Source organism: Plectropomus leopardus, chromosome 10, assembly GCF_026936395.1.
Source record: "Plectropomus leopardus strain MGB_pleo_1.0 chromosome 10, ASM2693639v1, whole genome shotgun sequence".
Lineage (NCBI taxonomy): Eukaryota > Metazoa > Chordata > Actinopteri > Perciformes > Serranidae > Plectropomus > Plectropomus leopardus.
Genome location: NC_142185.1, coordinates 33,513,818 through 33,538,752, shown reverse-complemented (window position 1 = coordinate 33,538,752; position 24,935 = coordinate 33,513,818). Strand labels below are relative to the sequence as shown.

Here is a 24,935-nt window from a genome sequence, read left to right as displayed (position 1 = left end):
AGATCAGGTACATTAGGTACATAAACCATATATTGTTTTTAATTATATATATCAATTACTTTTTATTTAGCACTTTTCAGGTCATTTCATATTTTTATTCTGTTATTTTTATTTTTTGCTAATTTCAGGTAATATTCTTCCAACTTTTGAATAATTTCCTGTGTTCTGGGTCATTTCTTGTTGCCTTCTTTCCATGTTTAAAAAAAAAAATCAAGCCAATTTCCACAGGTTTTAAAAGGGTTAACAGTGGTGGAAATGAATTAATTACATTTACTTAAGTATTGTACATAAGTACTATTTTAAGGGTCTTTTACTTAAGTATTTCCATTTCATACTTCTACTCATCTTCATTTCAGAGGCAAATACTATACTTTTTACTGCGCTACATTTATATGACTTCAGTTAGTTTACAGATTCAGATTATTAATGCAAAATATGAATCAAATGATAACTTATGATGTCTTATTATAGATCAATTAATAATTTCAGCAGTAGGCCCAAACTTGAGTTCCACCTTTACGAGCCGCGACATTAAAGTTATGAACACATTAATGCATCACTAATTATAATGTATATATTACTCTGAAATGGGCCATTCTGCAAACTAAATACTTTTATTTTTAGTAGGCTATTTTAAGTATTTTGATGCTAATACTTTTATACTGTTACTTGAATGAATGAAGGACTTTTACATGCAGACTATTTCAACACTGTTTATACTTTTACTTTAATAAAAGATCCGAGTACTTCTTCCACAGCTGCATGTTAGTATCGACTTACAGAAATATTAAATTGGTTTTCTTTCACTCACAGTTTTCAGACACAGCTCATGCAGTGTAGAGTGTGTGCTGTTCACCTCTCCATCATCTGCTGCCTGTCTGTCTCTCTCCATTGTCACTTTGAGAGGAAGGAGTTTCCCCCCATAGTAAAATGAATCTGTCCTGTACTGACTGATACACTGTAAAACTTCAAATACAAGCCTCGTCCCAATTGGACGCCCAGTCCCTTTTACTGGCCCGGTGTGGCGACGCATTGACAAATAAAGGCCCGTCTCAGTCAGAGGCCCCATTACCATGCACTTCATTTCTGAGTAAACAAGAGAAATGCAATAAAAAGGTTCAATGAAACAATCTGATTGGATTTCCAACAGTTTTATGTGACAGAAATTAAAAGCCCATCCCAAATATTAGCCTGCTGAGTTCAGTGGTTTTAAGCAAATAAGAGCGCTGGCTGTTAAAAGTTTAATGGTAGTTCCTTTTAGCTCCACACACTAACATTATGTGACTTCTGAGAGAGAACGTGAGTTGATTTCATGTGTTTGAGCCACAATGTAAAGAGATCAGTAACGGCGACACACTCCTCCATCACCCAGAGAAGAAGAACCAGACTCCCTTAAAAAAAAATTTGAGTTTTGTAAGTTGTTGAGGGAAAACCTCAATAAACATTTTGAAAATCTGTCAGGCTTACTCTTAATTCTCCCCTCTTGTGTATTTGGCAAATGTTTTATGTGAAGTTTCTTTTGTTCTTTGTATAAGTAAACACGTTTTCTCAGATTGTCCCCTTGTGTTGCAGTGCCTGACTGGGAAACAGTCGTCAACACACTTATGTTTAGGAACTGGCAGACCTGTCAGCCAATAAGACACGAGGAGGATGCAAACTTACAACGCTGCTGTTTTCTTCAGTGACAATAACCGTATAAAGTGAGAATTACTCGGGGCTTAAGATGTATGTGTGACGTCACGCCATATCGGCTTTGCTATGAATTTGGCTCAAACTGTTAAACAGGTCTCTTTACTTCTCACTTTATTAGATATCTGAATGAAATTGGGTTTCTAGAGTCCAGACAATAGAAAAATCTCTCCCTCCCCTCTCTCAAAAGAACATAATGGTTATTTTAAAGTCACTACAAAGTAGCCTACCACAGAAAAACCAAAAACTCACCTTATAGGATCATGATAGGATTATGAGCAGCCTACCATAAAGTAGCTACTAGCTACAATGGTCCAAACTAATGTTAAAATGCATATTTTTTTTGTCAAATAATGTGAAAATTTTCTGCCACAGGTCGAAATTTTAGGCCGACCTCCATCCCCCTCTGGCAAATTCCAAACCTCACTAACTTCTAAACCCTGGTTACGGCCCTGGGTAGCAGTTAGACAAAAAGTAACATTTGAAAGTAAAGAGTTGGCAGATTAACTTAATTACTTTAAAGCTAACTATGTGTTTTGTTTAGTCTTTTTTGCTGCTTCTATTTCTTTTTAAATGTAATGTTGTGTTGCAGCATCAAATCATTTCATAAAGTGGTCCACAAAGGAGCACGGTCCCTCAGCTGAGAGCATTACGTTATGGTTTTTGGCCCACTGAGTAGATGGAATTTGCATATGGGAGCTGAGGATAAAACTAGAAATTAGCTGTATATCAGAGGGAGAGGAGAAGCTGCTGAGCTTTGGCAGCCTGCAGACCAAAGCCAATGGCCCCTGAAGAGGAGTTCTGCTTTCCCAACATCAACACCTCCTGCAGGAAGACGAGACTCGATCACTCCGAGCTCATTTACAGTGTGCTGTCATGCATCTCTCTGCTCACTGTGTCTCTTAACCTGCTGGTCATCATCTCTATCTCCCACTTCAGGCACAGATCAACTTAATTGCATGGCTTATTAAGTGTTTGTTCTTTGGTTACAGATGTGTGAATAAGCAGCATGATGTCACATTTAAACAGATGATAACATTTTATGGTTACTATGGTGATTTTAAGATTTGTGACTGAGTTGAAAAATGATTAATGATGATTTCTCTCATTTCAGTCTGCTTCACATCCATTAACCCTCTCCTCTTGTTTATAAATGATGCATAAGGGTGATGTTTTCCTGTTTAGGCCTTTGATCAAATGCTCTTTCAGCTGCGAAACTCTGCTTGATATTAAGACACTATTCATACTCCAGGTATCATAACTGATAATACTTATTTCCACACATGCATATGACAATGTGTTCAATGTTGCTATTCTCCCATTTCAGGCAGCTCCACACCACCACCAACATCCTCCTCCTCTCTCTGGCTGTCGCAGACTTCCTTGTGGGTTTGATGCAGATGCCAGCTGAAATGTTCCTCTTACAAGGCTGTTGGATCCTGGGTGAAATAATGTGTGCTTTTATGTACTTTTTGGGTCCCATTCCTATCTGTGCTTCAACAGGAAACATGGTGCTCATATCAGTCGACCGTTACATTGCCATTTGTGACCCCATGTTCTACTCAACCAAAGTCACTCTGAGAAGAGTTCAGTTCTGCATTTGTGTGTGTTGGATATTTTCTGCCGTTCACAGCAGTTGGATAATAAGGGATTTATTGAAACAGCCAGGCAGGTATAATTCCTGTTATGGAGAGTGTGTAATAGTTATTAATTATATCGAAGGAGCTGTTGACCTTTGTGTGTCCTTTTTTGCCCCCATTCTTGTCGTCGTAGTTCTGTATGTCAGAATATTTGTGGTGGCTGTGTCTCAGGCTCGAGCCATGCGCTCTCACGTTGCAGCTGCCGCACAGCAGCGCTCAAAGACAAAAACAGCTAAGAAATCTGAGATGAAAGCAGCCAGGACACTTGGTGTTGTTGTGGTTGTGTTTCTTCTGTGCTTTTGTCCTTATTATTCTTTCACCATTGCAGCTGAGAACAACTTGATTTCAGCATCAACTGCAGCCAGTCAGATTAGGCTGATTTATATAAACTCCTGCCTAAACCCTCTGATCTATGCCTTTTTCTATCCCTGGTTCAGAAAATCTATTAAACAAATTGTTACATTTCAGATACTGAAGCCTGACTCCTCTGACACTAACATATTGTAGAGATCAGGTACATTAGATACATAAACCATGTATTGTTTTTAATTATATATATCAATTACTTTTTATTTAGCACTTTTCAGGTCATTTCATATTATTATTCTGTTATTTTTATTTTTTTTTGCTAATTTCAGGTAATATTCTTCCAACTTTTGAATAATTTCCTGTATTTTGGGTCATTTCTTGTTGCCTTCTTTCCATGTTTTAAAAAAAAAATCAAGCCAATTTCCACAGGTTTCAAAAGGGTTAGCAATGGTGGAAATGAATTAATTACATTTACTTAAGTATTGTACATAAGTACTATTTTAAGGGTCTTTTACTTAAGTATTTCCATTTCATACTTCTACTCATCTTCATTTCAGAGGCAAATACTATACTTTTTACTGCGCTACATTTATATGACTTCAGTTAGTTTACAGATTCAGATTATTAATGCAAAATATGAATCAAATGATAACTTATGATGTCTTATTATAGATCAATTAATAATTTCAGCAGTAGGCCCAAACTTGAGTTCCACCTTTACGAGCCACTACATTAAAGTTATGAACACATTAATGCATCACTAATTATAATGTATATATTACTCTGAAATGGGCCATTCTGCAAACTAAATACTTTTATTTTTAGTAGGCTATTTTAAGTATTTTGATGCTAATACTTTTATACTGTTACTTGAATGAATGAAGGACTTTTACATGCAGACTATTTCAACACTGTTTATACTTTTACTTTAATAAAAGATCCGAGTACTTCTTCCACAGCTGCATGTTAGTATCGACTTACAGAAATATTAAATTGGTTTTCTTTCACTCACAGTTTTCAGACACAGCTCATGCAGTGTAGAGTGTGTGCTGTTCACCTCTCCATCATCTGCTGCCTGTCTGACTCTCTCCATTGTCACTTTGAGAGGAAGGAGTTTTCCCCCATAGTAAAATGAATCTGTCCTGTACTGACTGATACACTGTAAAACTTCAAATACAAGCCTCGTCCCAATTGGACGCCCAGTCCCTTTTACTGGCCCGGTGTGGCGACGCATTGACAAATAAAGGCCCATCTCAGTCAGAGGCCCCATTACCATGCACTTCATTTCTGAGTAAACAAGAGAAATGCAATAAAAAGGTTCAATGAAACAATCTGATTGGATTTCCAACAGTTTTATGTGACAGAAATTAAAAGCCCATCCCAAATATTAGCCTGCTGAGTTCAGTGGTTTTAAGCAAATAACAGCGCTGGCTGTTAAAAGTTTAATGGTAGTTCCTTTTAGCTCCACACACTAACATTATGTGACTTCTGAGAGAGAACGTGAGTTGATTTCATGTGTTTGAGCCACAATGTAAAGAGATCAGTAACGGCGACACACTCCTCCATCACCCAGAGAAGAACCAGACTCCCTCAAAAAAATCTGACTTTTGTAAGTTGTTGAGGGAAAACCTCAATAAACATTTTGAAAATCTGTCAGGCTTACTCTTAATTCTCCCCTCTTGTGTATTTGGCAAATGTTTTATGTGAAGTTTCTTTCGTTCTTTGTATAAGTAAACACGTTTTCTCAGATTGTCCCCTTGTGTTGCAGTGCCTGACTGGGAAACAGTCGTCAACACACTTATGTTTAGGAACTGGCAGACCTGTCAGCCAATAAGACACGAGGAGGATGCAAACTTACAACACTGCTGTTTTCTTCAGTGACAATAACCGTATAAAGTGAGAATTACTCGGGGCTTAAGATGTATGTGTGACGTTGCGCCATATCGGCTTTGCTATGAATTTGGCTCAAACTGTTAAACGGGTCTCTTTACTTCTCACTTTATTAGATATCTGAATGAAAATGGGTTTCTCGAGTCCAGACAATAGACAAATCTCTCCCTCCCCTCTCTCAAAAGAACATAATTGTTATTTTAAAGTCACTACAAAGTAGCCTACCACAGAAAAACCAAAAACTCACCTTATAGGATCATGATAGGATTATGAGCAGCCTACCATAAAGTAGCTACTAGCTACAATGGTCCAAACTAATGTTAAAATGCATAATTATTTGTCAAATATTGTGAAAATTTTCTGCCACAGGTCGAAATTTTAGGCCGACCTCCACCCCCCTCTGTCAAATTCCAAACCTCACTAATTTCTAAACCCTGGTTACGGCCCTGGGTAGCAGTTAGACAGAAAGTAACCTTTGAAAGTAAAGAGTTGGCAGATTAACTTAATTACTTTAAAGCTAACTATGTGTTTTGTTTAGTCTTTTTTGCTGCTTCTATTTCTTTTTAAATGTAATGTTGTGTTGCAGCATCAAATCATTTCATAAAGTGGCCCACAAAGGAGCACGGTCCCTCAGCTGAGAGCATTACGTTATGGGTTTTGGCCCACTGAGTAGATGGAATTTGCATATGGGAGCTGAGGATAAAACTAGAAATTAGCTGTATATCAGAGGGAGAGGAGAAGCTGCTGAGCTTTGGCAGCCTGCAGACCAAAGCCAATGGCCCCTGAAGAGGAGATCTGCTTTCCCAACATCAACACCTCCTGCAGGAAGACGAGACTCGATCACTCCGAGCTCATTTACAGTGTGCTGTCATGCATCTCTCTGCTCACTGTGTCTCTTAACCTGCTGGTCATCATCTCTATCTCCCACTTCAGGCACAGATCAACTGAATTGCATGGCTTATTAAGTGTTTGTTCTTTGGTTACAGATGTGTGAATAAGCAGCATGATGTCACATTTAAACAGATGATAACATTTTATGGTTACTATGGTGATTTTAAGATTTGTGACTGAGTTGAAAAATGATTAATGATGATTTCTCTCATTACAGTCTGCTGCACATCCATTAACCCTCTCCTCTTGTTTATAAATGATGCATAAGAGTGATGTTTTCCTGTTTAGGCCTTTGATCAAATGTTCTTTCAGCTGCAAAACTCTGCTTGATATTATGACACTATTCATACTCCTGGTATCATAACTGATAATACTTATTTCCACACATGCATATGACAATGTGTTCAATGTTGCTATTCTCCCATTTCAGGCAGCTCCACACCACCACCAACATCCTCCTCCTCTCTCTGGCTGTCGCAGACTTCCTTGTGGGTTTGATGCAGATGCCAAATGAAATGCTCCTCTTTCAAGGCTGTTGGATCCTGGGTGAAATAATGTGTGCTTTTATGTACTTTTTGGGTCCCATTCCTATCTGTGCTTCAACAGGAAACATGGTGCTCATATCAGTTGACCGTTACATTGCCATTTGTGACCCCATGTTCTACTCAACCAAAGTCACTCTGAGAAGAGTTCAGTTCTGCATTTGTGTGTGTTGGATATTTTCTGCCGTTCACAGCAGTTGGATAATGAGGGATTTCTTGAAACAGCCAGGCAGGTATAATTCCTGTTATGGAGAGTGTGTAATGGTTATTAATTATATCGAAGGAGCTGTTGACCTTTGTGTGTCCTTTTTTGTCCCCATTCTTGTCGTCGTAGTTCTGTATGTCAGAATATTTGTGGTGGCTGTGTCTCAGGCTGGAGCCATGCGCTCTCACGTTGCAGCTGCCGCACAGCAGCGCTCAAAGACAAAAACAGCTAAGAAATCTGAGATGAAAGCAGCCAGGACACTTGGTGTTGTTGTGGTTGTGTTTCTTATGTGCTTTTGTCCTTATTATTCTTTCACCATTGCGGCTGAGAACAACTTGATTTCAGCATCAACTGCAGCCAGTCAGATTAGGCTGATTTATATAAACTCTTGCCTAAACCCTCTGATCTATGCCTTTTTCTATCCCTGGTTCAGAAAATCTATTAAATTCATTGTTACAGGTCAGATACTGAAGCCTAACTCCTGTAACAGTTCTCTCTGAAGCGGGATATTATTTTATTTTTTTCTGTTGCATTCAATATGCTTAATTTACAAAAAAAAAATTACAAAAACAAAGTCAGAGGACTTAAATTAAACATGGAGATGACTATATACTATGACTATAAATATTTTACCCTTTGAAACCTGAATCGTCAGGGTTTTTTGTGCTGCATTCAGTTTCACAAGTTATTTGACCCTTTGAAACATAAATTCATTTAATTTCTTTTGAAAAAAAGACGATCATCAACTTGGCAAATTGCAAGAAACTAAAATGTGAAACTAAAAAAAATGACCTAACACGTAGTTTTAAAAAAAGAGGAAAGGTAAAAGGAAAAAGACAGCCATTTTTACAATTATATTAATGTTATATTTATAATTTTGTTACAGGAATAAAAATAAATTAAATTTTAGGGTTATTTTCTTGGGCTTTTTTTTTTTTTGCGTTTTTCATTTTCTTATTTTCAGGGATTTTTTGGGCCATGTCTTCCCACGTTGCTTGTTGCCTTTTGCCATGTTTTCAGAAGACATTAAACTAATTTGATCTGGTTTTAAAGGGTTAAATAATACATTTTTTTGTCTGACAACTTGATTTGGCATTTGTTCTTTATTTTTAATTTGCACATATATTGCAGCTGTTTTTTTGTCATGGCAGCACAAAGACAAAATCAGTTCAGACTGGGAACCTTGTTTCAGATACAGTAAGGAAATTCTTAAGTGTTTTTTTCCACTCTCATCTGCTTATAAAACTATATATTTCCTATGATGATGCTATGTGCATTGCAGCTGCTTAGTCAGACTACTGGCACCTTTTTAATTCCAGTTAAATATGTAATATATTGTGACATGTTTTTGATTGAAAATAGAAATGCTGTTCTGACTTTTTATGTTTGTTTTTGCACAGGCCGCATTACAGTGTGAAGCAGGATTTGTACGTTTGTTTGGTTGACACGAACTGTCACCTGGGTTTTCAGGTGAATTAAATTAGCCATTTTTTAATGTCACCTGCTAACTCTGAATTCCTCCCACTAAAGCTGTTATTCAGCCCTTCAGGCTGTGTGACAGCTGCTGTGTGGGAACACTCCAGAGGTTAAATGCATGTGCAGCCAGTCTCAGGAGTGCAGGAGCCTGTGCAGTCAGAGGAGTGAAACATGTCATGCAGTATTGCTGAGTCAGCGATCAGAAATCTTAGCTCAGTCTTTAGATGTTGTCATGTCATTCAGACTAATAATAGAATACAACTTAATTGTCCAACAAAGTGGGAAAATGTTTTTGCTCTCAAAAATTAAAGCAGCTCATATAACTTTATTAAAAAAAATTAAATTAAGAACAAAGTGACAAGATACCACTTAGATGACAAACAAAACAAAAACATCATATGTACTGTAATGTATGCTATATATATATATATATATATATATATATATATATATATATATATATATATATATATAGAGATAGAGATAGATAGATAGATAGATAGATAGATAGATAGATAGATAGATATTATATTCACAGAGACATTACTGCTTTTCCTGTCAAGGTAGTGGCATGTTTTTTTCTGATAAGTTATTGCTTTTCTTGCTCAGATAGTGGCACGAAAGTTGCTTATTTTTATTGAGATATTGCTGCATTTCCTGCTGGGTTATTGACACTTTTTAATGTTACATTGCTTCATTTTCTTCCTCTTACTTATTTTTTTTAAACAGAGACATTTCTGCTTTTCTTGCACATTCCTGTGTTTTCTGAAAGGATATTGGCACAAAAAGCAGTTATTTTTTGGGACATGGCTGCTTGTCCTGCCAAGGCAGTGGCATCAAAAGTTTTGTTTTTGGTTTTGTGTTTTTAAGAATGATTTGTTGTTGCATTTCTTGCACTAAGAGTCTTAAGTCAACCTTTCTCTCAAAGCCACATTTCCAGAAGTTTGCTCTGGGTTCATTGGCCTCAAACTTCTTGGTAAAATTGCATTTTAATCCGTATTCAGTGAACATTGAAGAAACGCACTGCTGTCTTTCAGAATCTCTTTTCTTTGCTGTAGTTTTCTTGTTTTCTTCCTCTGACTAGTCTCTGCTTTTCTGTTGTCTCTGCATGCTGTGTGTGGAAACAGAGTGACTGAACTCTTCTCTATTTAAACAAGTAGACTGATTGATTGCACACACAGACCTGCCACTCAGCACAGGTGAGCTCAATCACTGATTAAGGGAGAGTCACCAAACTGGAATTGCAGTGTTTCCCAAAACTTTTTTTTAATGCCAGTAATATAGTGTTAAACATTGGATTATTTTATTTCTTTTATTTTTTTTGCTTTTTTTATGTCCATTGCTGTCTTTGATTTGTTCTTTTGTCTTATGTGACATCTCCTCCTGAAAGGTGCAATATACATAATAATGCAGCAATACTGTATATCAGAAATGATCATTTTCTTTTGTTTCACCACAAATTTCTATTTAATTTTTATTCGCTTTGTGTAAATATGTTTTTGAACAATTATGGTGCATATATTTATTTTCTTTTGTCTTTTACTGCAAATTATTAAAAAATCATTTAAGTTTATTTGTATTCAATGTGTATTTGTATAGGGATAGGTAGGTAAAATAAACTGGTGTCACACACAACATTTTTATAATAATAGGACAACATACAAGTACACTATAAAAATAATCTTAAAATTGTTAGTGCGTGGGCCGTCTTAAATGTTTAAGTTCACTGAATTTCAGAAGATAACTTGAATCGTTAAAAATTACCTCAACTCAAATTCAGTCAACTTAAATATTAAAGGCAGCCCAGACACCAACGTTTTAAATTTAAATCAATGACTTATGTGTCAGTGTTTTTGTATTTTTTTTTTTAGTTCTGGGCTTTTTGTTCGTAACATGTGTATTTAATGTATTTGTATTTGTGTTTGTGTCTTGTGTATTTATTGAGATTTATTTATTTTAAAGGCCTGTCTAGACGTTGGAATTGCAAATGAGCTTCGGCTTTTAATGCTTTGGGGTGTGAGATTGGTTTATACTACATACTTGTTGTTAAACAAATACACACAAAATAAATTTTAAAAATAAATTAATTCAACTCCATGTAAGGATAGAAAGGTTTTTCATTCTATGGGCTCCTGTAATCTATTTTAGACGCACCAAATTGATAGGGTGCTGCTGTACTGATTTCATTGTGAACTGAGCCCATCTAAAAACATTTTCTTTTAATGTATTCTTATTTCAATGTAATCATTTATTTTCTGGAGACTCCTCTTTATGTGGAAGCAAATGTTCACATGATTTACAATTTGTATGTTTTGTTGCTGAACTGTGACAAGTTCTTTTTTCTTCTCTATTTCCTGTTAAAGCAGGAATATATAATATTTGTTCAAAAATAAAAATCTGAAAATTTGTATAGTCAAAATACTTTATTGGCATGTGTACTTCTTTGTTTTTCAGTGGAAAAAAGAGAAAAAATGTATCTTTTAAAGCACCTTAAATCTCATGCAAAACTCAAATCCTAAAATGTAGTGGATAGTATTATTTATATATTTTTACAAAGAATTGATTTTGTAGCCCATCGTTTGAACATTGTAGTTTCATCACAGCAGACCCACGTCAATAACATCCGCCGTTGCATCATCACAGAGCCGAGGAGAAGTGCAGTCGGATTCTCTAAACACCACAATCCTCTTTTCCTTCTCATCCTCCACATCTTTCCTTGACCTCGTGACGTTTTCTCTGGAGGTTAAGGAAAAGTGGTGAGGAAAGGAGATTATTTGAACTTTTCGACCGCAGCCTCTGTTTCTTTGCATCACTGTGAACACCACACACAGCATGCAGAGACGACAGAAAAGCAGAGACTGGTCAGAGAAAGAAAATGAGGAAACTGCAGCAAAGAAAAGAGATTCTAAAAGACAGCAGTGCAGCAGAGAAGTTAACTTAAGAAAATGTGACTGACAGGAGCATGTCCCTCTTTGTCTCTGTCTCTCAGTTAAAGGCTGCAGGTTTCACAGTGGATGCTGCTCTCTGCTGGTGAAAATAAGTATCACACAAGAGTTGCTTCAATTTAGAGCAGGTGACCTTTTAGTAACTTATCAGTGCACTGAGAATAATAATCAAAAATATTTTTTAAGGGGTACAATTATCCAAGAAATTAACATATCCAAGATAATGAACTTCTGAGTATAAAAATACAGCTGAATATCTAAGTGGCCATAAGAATTACAGTGTCAAGTTTTCATATTCTGTTGAGTAATATATATCCAGTAAAACAAAAGTGTATTAGCATGAATATTCTTGTAGTCATACCACAGTGTCCAAGTATTTCTCTTTTGCAAATTTCAACCCTTTACCGCAACAACAAGTCAGCCTTCCCCTGCTCCCCCCTTATTGTAAAAATATAACTCTTATTAAACAGTATTAACTGTTTATTCGTGCCTCAGATTTCTGCATTTTTTGTGTGTGAAGGTGTCACTGAAGGGTTTGTCCACACATTTTTATTTTTGACAGTCTGGCTCACCCTTTCCTCTGAGTTTAAATAAATCAAATGTATGAATAAGAGATCGCATTATAGTAGTGTTATTGAGAAAGTTTCAACAATTTAAAAAAAAAAATTGTGTGGATAAGTTTAGTTTCTTTAACTTTTATGACTGTAGAGTCTAATTATTTTGTACTCTAGTGTTTTTTTTCTTTTGTCCACCAAAATCTGTGCTACACTGTAAGATCTGAGTTGAGCTTCCTTAATATAATCATGGAAACTGCCTTAAAAAAGGTTTTGAAACTGACGTGTTACCGATTTATTGTGCTGACATGATTCATTCCACAGCTCCCAGTAGAGTGAAATATTAACGTCTGCTCACTGTGGTTTTATAGAAAGCTTCTTTTACAGCCAGTGTGGGCAACTGGCCGAATTACACTACAAACATATTCAGTACTTTAGTGAAAGGAAGAAATACTTATCAAATAAAACAGTAGATGAAACCAAGTATGGTTGGTTGTAACATTTTTCCTCATAACTTGCTTATTTTTATTTGTTTTAAGTTTTGCTAAGTTTGTCCACAGCTTTTTTTTTTTTTAATCAATTAATTTTCCAAATCTGGAGATTTCTTGCAGTTTGCATGTTACCTTTATCCCATGTTTTTGCAAGAAAACACACCAATGTGCTCAAAGTTAAAGGGTAAAATATATATAAAATATATAAAGACATTTCAGTGCAGCACGAGAAAAGTGATGTCGCTCTGGGTTTCAAAGTGGTAAAGTGGAGTCGTATGAGGCTCGCATGTTGGAGAAAAACATTTATTGAATAGTGCATATGTACAGTTATGTGATCGGTCCTTTACATGTGTTATTTAGTTAATATAAGCTGACATTTACAAGCTGAAATCTACATGCAACAAAAGCAACATTTACAAATACACAAGAACGTCTAATAGTTTGTGCTGTCATTTTACTATCAAACACCAGGGAGCAGAGTCGAGTCAGAACGGAGTGAGTCCTCTCAGACTATCAAATGTAGAATTCTTGGTCTTCGTCTTCTACTTTGTCCTCCTCTTCAACTGGTGCACTAATAATGCTGCAGCTGTCCGACTGGTTTACGGAAACATCGCTCAGGGACGGAGCAGCACTCCTGTTCACGCTGGTGCTGTGGATACGACACCCAAACAAAGTGGAGGGAGTGCTGCTGGTGGTGGAGCTGTTTGGAATGCGGCCCAGTGTGGCTGGCCTGTGGGCGTTCTCTGGGATGCCGGGGGAGACTGGTGGACCAACGTCTTCTGGTGGCGCCGATAACGGCCGAGGAGTCTGTGGCAGGCTGGATCTGATGTACGCAGACACCACTGTGAGGTCCACGGTGCCTCCTGGATTCACTTTGTCCCCCGTGTCCACATCCGTCTCCTCCGCCCCGATCAGAGCGTCCAAATTGAGGCGGAAGGGCGGGATGAAGGAGGAGCTCCTGTTGAGGGAGTGGCTCCGGTGATGGGGGCTGGGAGAGGGCCCAGGAGAGGAGCAGGTGGAGCGGGTGCTGCTCGAGCCCAGATTGGGGAGAGAGAAGAGGGAGTCAGACCGGTGGCCCCTCCACTGGGACCTCCAGGTGTCCAGGTGGTGTCTCTCTGCCCATTGTTCCTGCTCGTCCGGCTCCTCGCAAGCCAAAGCGTGGGCGCTGTGGGAGGTCTGGTGCAGTCTGGAGCGGGATGTGGCCCGGTGGTGGTGCCGACGGTTCCTGTAGGAGGCGGCGCTGCGGGTGAAGGTGGAGGGAGCCGAGGCTGACTGGGGGACAGCGGACGAGATGTAGCAGGGGTCGTGGTGTTTGAAGTGTGCCCCTTGGACCTGAGCAGGAGGAGAAAGAAAACAAATGAGAACATATAGATTTAACTTGATTCATATCAGACAAAGGAGGAAATTCACCAGTTACACTGCAAAAATTGGCCTAAAAATTGGCCTTTTGTTCACATGAAAACAGCGTTTTGGAACCCTGAAAATGCAAAGTTTTGTAACCGGGTTCCAGAGTATAATCATTTCAAAACGCACCCCCCTCTGTCGCCATTTAAACTGGCAATGTGCGGATCCTGTGAGAACAATGACGTCAAGGTCGCACATTCACGGATCCGCAAAAACCACCAAATTTAGAGATGGGACACAGACACACAAAGGGACACACGCATATAAAACAAAATAAAGTTTGCTTTTGCTGGTGTCAGCTAGCGCCACAGAAACTCTCATTCTGTGAGAAACACTGCAGTGTTTTTTTTTTTAAATGAGTCTTTGGTTAAATTTTAGTCTAGTGCAAGACAATCTGTGAAACTGTAAAATAAGCTAAATAAACAATGTTTACTTTTAGATCACCTCTTATTTTCTATGCAATGTTTGGCTCTTAAACACTGTGTGCACACTAGTATGAAGTATGCACGATGTGCTCACATTCTTTTCATAAATCTCAGTTTATGTGCAGGAAATGTTGCATGCATGGTTTTTGTGTCTCTGCAACGGAGGCTTTGGATACGACCTGTTTGGATTCCATGTCCACAATTTCCCAAAAGTCTGCCTAGTTTGAAGTTTCACTCAGACAGTGTTATGTTTTCGCCATATTTTATCAGATTTTGTTGCTTGAAAGTGACAAATTTCCCTATATTACATAACATTTAGCTTAAGCTTGAAGATTGGTATCTAGTATTTTGTTTGTTTGTATGACGGCTGCAGTGTAAAAGAACAGAGTAACTCTCCTGTGTATGCACTAAAGAGGTAGTTAAATAGGAGGTCACAGGGGTTACAAAACGGGAGGCGCATGCAACCAACTCTCTCATGCAACCAAGTGCCCGTCACACGACATGCAGTGCAGCAAAGAAAAGGAGGAAGGGGTACAAGGGAACCCCGGGGTTGAAAAAGCCCCCACAGGCCTCCTGTTCGCTGGGCGGCCACTTCATGAAGCACACCAGCAGCTGGAGAACTCATCAGCGTCCAGAGGAGTCCCGAGTGTATCACACCTCCGTTTATGGACCAAAAACACAGAAAACCTGCAGTACCACAAATATACAGTCTGATCATCATCCAGCAACAAGTCTGTTCTGTTCTTAACATGTACTGCAGCTGCAGCGGTATCCATTTCATCGTTCAGTTTTCTCAAACGTGTTTTCCTACTCCAGACAGACTGAAATGCTCCCTCCTCCTCTGCAGGCTGATAGTTTCTCCATGTTTCTGTTCTCATGTCTGCTCCGTCATCTGACTTTCCAACCAAACAATACAAGCAGAAGCAATAACTTTCCACTCGGTAGCCTCAAGGCAATTATTTCCATGAACACCAGGACGGAGGGGAGCTAACAGATTTCCATATGTGAAGATACAAAAACAATAAATATCATGGAAGCAAATCTAAGTTTCCTGAGAACCAAGTTGATTTATCATGTCCTCACAGACTGAAGTCAGCGCAGGAAACAAGTGATGTCTGTATTTTTAACATTCATAAGTTTTCGTTTTGATCATGATGGACTGAGACAATATTTGTACTGTACGTATAAATTTAGCTGCAGATGTATTAAAGGAGTACAACTAGATTCTTTTGAGTTTATTTCCCATCCTGCTCCTGGTGGAAAATACTACACCAAAAGTATGACATATTAACAATTTCTTACATGTCTGCAAAAACACATAACTCTAAATACTCTAAAAACTCTAAACATTTGTGATTTTGTAGTCTCTACTCACTACCAGCCTTCATTGGTTAGCTGTGAAACCAACAAAGATGAGAAAAGCAATATTCTCACACCTATTTTCCTTATTAAACAGAGAAATACAAACGTACACCACTGAATTCAACTTTTTCTCGTCACAGAAGCATGACGAGGCTTAATTGCCTTGTTGACTCATGATAAACACACTGCATTCAAACTTGACAAAATAAAACTAATGTAGAACTAACTTGGTTACACTTGTTTGTAATCTGTTTAGTAAGTTTGCTGTTCCAACAATCACCAGCTCCAGTTTGGTCAAAATAAATCCTCAGTTAATCAAGTTAGATGTAAAAAACCTGCTGTTATTCCCGACAGTCTCTCTGCCAGCTGTTTAAAGTTCTGTAACTTCTCCCTCCACCACCAGGTGTCGCTGTGTCTTTCTGCTCAGCTGCCTGTTCTACCAGAAGAGACCCGAGACTGAGTTGTGACGGTGCGTGCTGTGCACTGCATACAATGCATATAATAGAAAGAGGAGTGCCTGTATTGATAATGGTAGTGAAACGCATACCCTCAGGATTTCTAAGTACCCTGATATACCGCCAAAGCCGAGTTTACAGTTTTAAATGTTGACAATGTTCACATTATTGATCTTTAGTATCTGCATAATCTGAGACTAAGAACTTTAACATTTTGATTTTTCTGGGAATGTCAAGACGAGAAACAGGGGAGTGCACACCAACTGAGGTGAACCTCATGATTTTATGAAACACTAAAGATTTGTCTGCCACAGAAATGTCTAAGAAGTCTGGAATGCATACAGAAAACAATTAAATCCATACTATCTCTGATAAAGGTGAAAGGTCAAGATAAAAATGGCATAAAAATACACAAAAATGCGAGACCATTGACCCGAGTGTTTCTATTTATAGCAACGGTGTGCAGCTCGGTAAGGGGACGCCTGATCGACTGTCTGTCTCACTGAGCGGACTGAATGAGATGCTAACAATCACACCCTCAGCAATTATCTGCTGAGAGCTTTGCTTCCTTTGATAATGTGTGTTTGTGACAGTTTACATGACATTATCAAGGTTTTAACAGAGTGAGAAGAGCGTGTACGAAGGGAATGTAAGATCTTCCATGAAAGGGATTCATTTGTGCGATTTATCTGTTTGTTCATGGATTACTGCTGCAGGACACACACGCAGCAGCCCTTCCTAATTCTTACAAAATGGTTTAGTCCACCCCTCCACGAGGATTCTGCTAATGTTGTCGGAGCACCAACGAAAAGGGAAACTGAGACTCCGGAGAAGTGAAAGAGAGGGAAGAATGCAAACTGACTTTGTAAAAACAAAAAATGAGAGTGATATGGATTGAGATGAAGAGCTGGGCCCTATTTTACAAAGGGATCATGCTGCAAAGTCCCTTAATATCACCTTTGCAGTTTGACACAGAAAAATACAGCAGCTGTACATTAAATATTGAATGTGAAAGTTCAATAACAAATAGTTTTGTCCCTTAAATAAATAAATAATGGTGATCTCAATATTAATCTAAATAATCTTGATTGTAATTTTTGCCAAAAACACACAGCCCTAGTAACAAAACCCAGTGTTTTGCTCTCTCAGTAACCACTCTGTGATCTTTTCTTTCCTCCGCAGTCCACCACCTCCTGTTTATCCTTCTTTCACTCTTTTCTCTCACTTTGTTTTCTTTGCTCCGCTCTGAGCCATGACGCGGTCGTACGGCTGCATATTTATCTCTCCCACACAGGAAAAACGAGGCAGCGAGCGTTTGTCGTCTACAGATTTAAAACTTAAAGACACTTTAGGGAGGCCGAAACAGAACCTGTGTGTGTGTGTGTGTGTGTGTGTGTGTGTGTGTGTGTGCGCGCGCGCCTGTGTGGTCATCCCAGAGATGCCGCGTGTGTTTCTATGCATGTTTGTGTAAAAGCGTTGTGCCTCTGTCCGCTAATACGACATGACAGGATCTGTCCTGTTTTCTGTGAGGACGACATGCTACAATGCTGCAGCGGAGCCGCAGCAGGGGGTGCTGGGTAATGAGGTTGTTGACATGGCGATGATCAGACCCTTAAACTTCAATTATGTCGGGATGGGCCGCGCCAGGTCAGAGGTCAGCAGATCTGACCTCCACACCACAAATGAGCACTAATCAGCGACTACACACAATTCTGCAGACGCCAGAGAATTTGTGATTCACGCTCAGAAATCGTCTCAGCAGTGTGGTTTCTGACGAGCTGCTAAAAATATTGAGAACTGATATTTAAAGTAATTTTTCAAGCAGAAAATACCAACAGTTCCCTTGTTTCAGTTGTTAAAATATTAGGATTTGCTGCTGCTCTCTATCAAATGTCAGTTAACTGAATATCTCTTGGTTTGGGAGTTCTTTTGGAAATCCTGTTTGGGTTTTGGAAATTAAAAAGGGCATTATTTGTTACTTTCTGGTATTGAGTATAAATATAGCACAAAGTAGCATTACTTCTTAGAAACATTATAAAAAATATGTTCCCTTTCAGATTCTGAGTCATTTTTGGATACATTTGGAAACTTTAAATAGTATTTTATTGATATAAAGGGGATCTTCACATGAAACTACACCATTGATGTAGTAGACAGACACCCATACTTTTGAAATTGGTGCTACATGAGAAGAGAAAACAGAAAAAGGACGCTTTGAAGTGGAAAGTGGAAAACCCATGAGTGGACGAGGTGTGGTGCAGTTGCAGCGCTGCGGTGCGGAGGAGCACATGACCTGAGGCCAGGTGGCAGTTAAGCATCATGCATATGGTCCATTGTCATGACGGATTAGCTGATTGTTTCGCTGCTGCTGCTCCAATCTCAGTAATGGACTGCTGCTTTAATCGGCTTGAACTTTCAAAACTACTAATCTGCCATCGCCTGGACACACATCCCTCTGAAACCGATACCCTCCAAACAAGGAGCAGTTTGTGTGTGTGAGTGTTATTCACACACAAACACACACACACACAAACTCTTAACATGTTTGTGTGATCATTGTGAAAAAGTTAAATGTGCACATGCAAACTGTTACAGTCTGGCTGAAGGATGGACGGATGAACACGGATACGTTTATGGCTGGGTGGATTAAATGGGCCTGAAAATTGAGGAGACTAAAAGCTGCTGTCTGCTGTGTGATTTTGTTGTTTTTGGCTTAAGATTTAGTTCGACATCATTTTTCTTTCTTTCTCTCTCTGCTTCTTGTTATTTCACCCAAAACAATGACTTCTCTCTGTGTTTTTTCATTATAAACACAGATTGTCTTTCTCGTTTTGTCCTGCAGCTTAATTCTGCAGCACTTTGTCTGAAAATGGAGTTTCACAGATAAAGAACTGAAGTTACTAACAGATTTGTCTTGACCGAGGAAAACACGGGAAAAACTACGACTTCTTACTCCTCTGCCTCGTGTGCCTGGAGTTTATGAAAGGCCCATGGTACCAAAAAAGCACTTGTTCCTTCTGTTCTCTGCATTTAATTAAAAAATTAAGTATTTTTTAAAATAATTAACACACGAGTATTAATGGCATCATCAGTGTAAGCCTACGTTTAAAACCAGTTACTATTTTATTTTGTTAATGATATAAATGATATTTACTTCTCAAAAAGGCATGTGTCCAAATCCTCATCATATTTACCATATAATGTCAGGATGCATGATAATATCAGCACATCGTCTGGATCGACTTTAAAGTGAAATATCTGCATCAGTCTGAAATGAACATTTCTGCTCATATTACAGGTAAATGTGAAGAGACTTTAATCATGTGACTTTGTTTATTTGAAATAGTTGAATTTAGCTCCGGTTTTACTTATTGTCAGGATTATGCCTGAGAGATCATCATCCAAGCCTGTTAAAATGCAGATGAATATTAGTTTTGATTAAAATGTGTCACATGTGGCGCATTTTAAATATAGTCCAGGTTTAAGTAGTTTTCTTGTTTTGTCTTAAATCTGAAAAGCATTAGATTTTGGGTGTACATCTGCCAATAGTGAGTCATCACATTAGGAGTAGGCAAAATATATTTATTCTACAACATGAGAGATTTGATGTTCTCTGCAATTAGGCTGAAATACTTAAGTGCACATATTGGTATCTGCCAAAATGAGAGAGAAAATATCTGCATATCAGATATTGACAAATCTATTATCATGCATCAATAATATAATGCTCTATATTTCCTATCTATAAGGGTTTCTTTGAGAGTCCCAGTATAAAGGGTTCATTAGTTACAACTAACAGAAAGCACTCACCTGCAACAAGATCTTGTTCCCATCGTAGTCCTCCGTCTGCCAGCGGACCTCGCTGATTGGGCTGCAGGGGTGTGGCAGCAGGGGCACCAGCGTTCCCACATCCCGCACCCTCACCTCCATCACTGCTGACTCCAGCACCACCGGACTCTGACCTCGCGGGAGCCTCTTAAATGACAGCTGGATCTCCATATCTGGGTTGGAGTACACCACAAAGAAGCAAAAGTCCTCCTTCTTCTGCGCCACCCTCCGCTGAAGCAGCAGCTTGTAAAGCCGCACCATGTCGGCGTAATTTTCATGTCGGCAATAAACAGTAAATCGCACAATTTCTTTCCCGTAATGGACCTGCCGCACGGCCCAGAGCGGCGTGCCGGCAGACAGAGTGAAGAAGTCCTGACTGCACGGCGTCAGCGGTAACATCCGTCGGCCATTGCTGACTTTTTCAGTGTGGTGGTAGCGCCACGGTGGCCTCTGCAGAGCGCGGTGCAGCATCAGTATCTGCTCCTCGCCACCGTACGCCTCCTGGAGGAAGACGATAACCGCCAGGGCCGGCTGGCAAGCTCCAACCGGGCTGCCGTTTTGATGGTGCTTGGGCCGGGAGACGGAGGCCCGCTCTGAGACCCGGAAAAGCTGCAGCTCAGGGTGAACCCACGCCAGCACAGCATCGGCAGCACGCTGCAGGAACTTGCCCTGGCCGGGGTCGGCGATGAGGTGGACGCTGACAAGGAAGGGATCCTGGAGCTCGCCCATGGATAACTCACCTCCACACACAACAGCGGCAAGAAAAGATGAGAGAGAGCAAAGAGGGGATGAGAAAGACACAGAGAAAAGATTCAATTAAAATCAGCTTTAATTTAAAAAAAAACAATCATGGCATTGTCACAGACATAAAAAGAAAGCGTGTCACTTAAAACATCCAATAACATTTCAATTCAGCATGTGCATGGTATGGACTGTGTGCAGTCCCTCCAGGATTTGCGCCTTCTGCTCGCATGACTTTAACTGTCCTGACGCTGTAGTCAACTCTGCACCACTCTCTTCTTCTCCTCTGAGCAGGGCGAAGAAACACTGTGCACTATAGTTGGATGCAAAACTCACTGAAATAAGTGCTCATAACTTCAATAATCAACGTAAGAAAACAGTTTCATGGGGAGTTTTTGTTCATGGTGTGTGGTGCTCTGCAATCGGCAGGGCTCGGCAGCTGCACTTACACACTTGAGAGATCAGAAGAGTGAGAGACAGAGACAACCGAGTGGAGGACAGATGATAAAGGTACGCTCCGTGTTGCTGTGAAGTAAGTTAAAAACACCTGTGTGACAGCTGACTTTAAACAAAGGACAGCTCTATGAGTTAAATATTCGTGATTTGTCAAAAGATGCCTTAATTGGCCGAGATCCAGATGGTTGAGATCAGATCAGAACATCCCTAGTCACCGCACCAAATTTGGTCACTTTTGTCTCCAAAAAAAGGCGACTAGATGACATAAGTCCACAAACCAATGAGTGTCTTCATTATTTTTATGCAGTCGACAGGAAAAGATCCTCATTATGGCACAGAAACTACAGTTAAGGGATTGTTGAGGTAAGGCAACTATAACAGTGAAGGTTGGGGGAAGATTGTGATTAAGATCCGACATTAATTGTAGGTGTATGGAGGGATACACAATTTTCCATTTGAAAGCTCGATGCTCTATTCATCCCTCCACCATCCCAAACCTGCATCAGTACTTTCCACCTTTCTATATGAAGGGCACAACACATTCTTCTGCATGTCTCAGATTCATCCGAAATGAAATAATTCCTCAGGATACTTTTCTCGCATATTTTCTTTATCTTTCCTTTTGTTTACGTCTTTGTTCAAGTTTCCTCATCCTTTTCCTCCCTCCTTCCCACAGATCTTTTACTCCTATCCATCTCCATTTCACTCGCCCACATCTTAACTCCATCTTTCTCCCAATTTCTGTGTTTACCTTTCTCCCTCCCTCCTCTCCCCGTTCCCCGAGACCCATGTGGAGCAGGGCTCCTCTGCGGAGGCTCATTAGTGCCATTAGGAGGTCATTACTGAAGCCCGGAGGAATGTTTCAGACCACAGCAGGAGCGAGCATTCAGGTGTAGCCTCCCTCTGGACCCCTGACCTGGAAAAGCTCGGCCCCCTGGCACAGGTACTGCAAAACTACCACCGATGCTCCCAAACTAAAGTCATATTTAAGAGGTGTTTTCATTCCTACATGTTACATGTGCACACACACACACTGTATCTCCTCATCTCCATGCTCTCTCACGTTCCTACGGTCTTTATTGGACTTCTCGGGGGACTTGTCCCATTTTGTCTTTGCGCCTTTGAGCCAGTTTGGGAAAGGACATAGTCTACTTGTCCCTGGCACAGCCGACTGTTTGGCTGCTGCCAGAATCCATGAAACAGAGACGGCAAACAGGAACAGGTTCAGCCTCCTGGGTCCTGCTGGCCTTTGCAAAAAGGACAGTTTCTACTTGACCACAGAGGTGACATTTTCTAAATGTTAAGATCAGGTTACGAGGAAACATTGCTCAAAGGTGGCCATTAGAGTAATGATAGTCAGCTTAGAGTGATACACAAAGACAGCGTTCACAGTAAGATACACTTTAAATAGTTTCAACTAAGTCTAATTAAAAGCAAATTATGATGGTGAGTATAAAAGCTACGAAAAATGTTTCCAACTTTTGAGAAGTTTCATTCTTCACCTTTTTTTAAACAAAGCTGAAGAATGAAAACAGGCTTCAATAAGGATGTCCCCAGGGCGTCCTAGAACAGGTTAAACTTGGGCTGGGTGATATAGCCTATAAATAAAATCACTATATTTTTAGACTATATCAGGCTACAAAATGTATATCACAATCTGCTGACAGTGTCCCGGCTATGCTTTGTTGCAGACGAGCAGGATGTAGCTCACCCTGATTTTTACTATTATTATTTGTAATATTTTTTAAATTAATTTATGTATTCATTCATTACTTTATTAATCTATTTTTCCCCTTTCTTTCTCTCCAACATACCAGAATAACTGGTTTAAAATATAGGCACATGCTTATGCACACACGCGCACACACACACACACACACACACACACACACACACACACACACACACACATCTACATCAAATCAACATCCTCGACCGTTGTGGAAATTTTGTTAACTGCCCTGTTTTCACTGTTCTTATTTCATATTTTTGTTGTCATGTTGGTGTTTTTTAGTTTTGTCACAGTTCTGTGTTTTTTCTTGCAATAAAAAAAGGACATTTGATTTTTTTTCCCAGTCGGTTTTCATGACTTCTTTGCAATGCTCAATAATATCCCTGCACAAAAGTTAAGAAGCTTGAATGCCAATCCATGAATTTATTTACAACTTCTGTTACTTAAGTGTTACAAACTAAACCTGAATGGATTCAATGTGGGGATTTGAAAAGAAAGCAGATTTAACGTTGGATTAACATTCAATAAAATGCCATAAAACCCCAACTTTAACACAAAGTGTCCTCATTTGGCTGGAGAGATAAATACAGCAGGATCAAGAACTGCAGGTTTAAGCAGGATGCCAGGGCACAGACGTCCTGATGCGCGCACACACACACATACACACACACACACGCTGGGCACCGCGCTCATTAACGACGGCCTGATTGATCCCATTAGAATCAATGTCTGTCTCCCTGACATGTGGCTGGCATCAAGACACCAAACACAGGGATGATAGGGATCTTTAAGGGTATTTACTGTACAGCGCACTGTCCCACAGCGGCTTGATTCTCCTACAGTAACTCTAACACATGGTTCCCACAGCATCCTTGTTCTGGAATAATTACATGAAATAAGCCTACCGGGAACAGAGACTTTTGTCCAGAAGGTTTGACGTTTACATTTTAATTCTGCTCCTTTAATTTGCCAAGTTTTCATATGTTTACTAGTTTTATCTCATCTTTTTTCAGTCCTTTTGCTTTCCTTCATCTCAAGTTTCATCGATCCAAAGTTCCTGGGAGTCGGTAACGAAAGTGACCCGGGGATTAAAGACCAATCTAAGTTTGGGTCAGGATGGAGGCCACAGACACTGGGGTTAACACACACGTTTATTTCTGTCTGATCGCATTAGATCGGACAGAGTTATAGACCAAATTACCGTAGCGTTGCACTAAAAGTCACTCCCCGGATAGAAAACTGGCAACTGTTTTTTATTGCGGATATTCATGAAGTCAACAAACTTGTTCGCATCTATTGTCATTTTCAGCTGTAACTGTATTGTTTTAAGATGTAGAGTTAAACACATTGGTCTATCTAATGTTTCTGTTGTGCTTAGTTTATGCACTTTCCTAGCATCTCTGATAAATTAACCAACATGGGAAGAGGCCCATTACAAATGACAGAAATGACCCCAAAATGACCAAAAAAATAGTAAAAATTACAAATAATATTATCTGAAAATTGGTTTAAAAAACTGGGAAATTACCTGGAGAATGTGTTCAATATTTCTAATAATTCTGTATTATAATTTTAAATATGAACTTATGACTAACTCAAGCTTTTTTCCCCCAGACATTTTTCCCTAGATTAAAAAAAAAAAATCTTCATCTGGTAATTTCTTGAAATCAGTGGAACATTCATCAAGTTGCTCATTGCCTTTTCCCCCCCATGTTTTTGAGAGAAAGTGACTGAAAGCAGCACAAGAAAAGTGATTTCTCTCCAGGTTTCAAAGGGATAAGAAATAAGACTTTAGTAAGACTTTTACTTACATGCCTTAAACAACTAAAAAACACCATAGGTCAGCAGTGTTTAAATAAATAATAAATTCAGCATATATACATATATATAAAATACATAA

The 24,935-nt window shown here is 39.2% G+C and overlaps 3 protein-coding genes across 9 annotated transcripts in view; 2 read left to right on the top strand and 1 right to left on the bottom strand.

Moving 5' to 3' along the window:
- Positions 1–2,470: 2,470 nt before the first annotated feature.
- Positions 2,471–3,836, top strand: LOC121949483 (trace amine-associated receptor 9-like). Of its 4 annotated transcripts, none has more exons than XM_042495175.2 (2): positions 2,471–2,628; positions 3,017–3,836. In XM_042495175.2, the coding sequence occupies exons 1-2, from the start codon at positions 2,471–2,473 to the stop codon at positions 3,834–3,836; spliced, it is 978 nt and encodes a 325-aa protein (XP_042351109.2). The 4 variants fall into 4 exon arrangements, with proteins under 4 accessions (XP_042351109.2, XP_087938847.1, XP_087938848.1 ...); XM_088082721.1 differs by having other exon boundaries at positions 2,471–2,634; positions 2,984–3,836; XM_088082722.1 differs by having other exon boundaries at positions 2,471–2,674; positions 3,090–3,836.
- A 2,467-nt stretch (positions 3,837–6,303) lies between these two features.
- On the top strand, positions 6,304–7,666 carry LOC121949508 (trace amine-associated receptor 8a-like). Its single transcript, XM_088082720.1, has 2 exons — positions 6,304–6,461; positions 6,850–7,666. The coding sequence occupies exons 1-2, from the start codon at positions 6,304–6,306 to the stop codon at positions 7,664–7,666; spliced, it is 975 nt and encodes a 324-aa protein (XP_087938846.1).
- Positions 7,667–12,921: 5,255 nt separating this feature from the next.
- fam124a (family with sequence similarity 124 member A) overlaps positions 12,922–24,935 on the bottom strand; it is a 31,173-nt gene continuing 19,159 nt past the window's right edge. For 2 of the 4 annotated variants that reach the window (XM_088083669.1, XM_042494919.2), the window contains 2 exons: positions 20,089–20,855; positions 12,922–13,964 (listed from right to left, as the gene is read on the bottom strand). In XM_088083669.1, the coding sequence (XP_087939795.1) occupies positions 13,146–13,964; positions 20,089–20,855 (1,586 nt within the window). In that variant the 3' untranslated portion in view covers positions 12,922–13,145. The remainder of the gene's footprint in view (positions 13,965–20,088; positions 20,856–24,935) is intronic. The other 2 variants (XM_088083670.1, XM_042494920.2) reach the window with 1 other exon arrangement.

Coding starts and splice junctions, on each gene's coding strand:
- LOC121949483 (XM_088082721.1), top strand. CDS start 2,471: ATGGCCCCTGAAGAGGAGTTCTGCTTTCCCAACATCAACACCTCCTGC. Junction 2,635..2,983: donor ATCTCCCACTTCAGGCACAG/ATCAACTTAATT, acceptor CATGCATATGAC/AATGTGTTCAATGTTGCTAT.
- LOC121949508 (XM_088082720.1), top strand. CDS start 6,304: ATGGCCCCTGAAGAGGAGATCTGCTTTCCCAACATCAACACCTCCTGC. Junction 6,462..6,849: donor ATCTCTATCTCCCACTTCAG/GCACAGATCAAC, acceptor CTCCCATTTCAG/GCAGCTCCACACCACCACCA.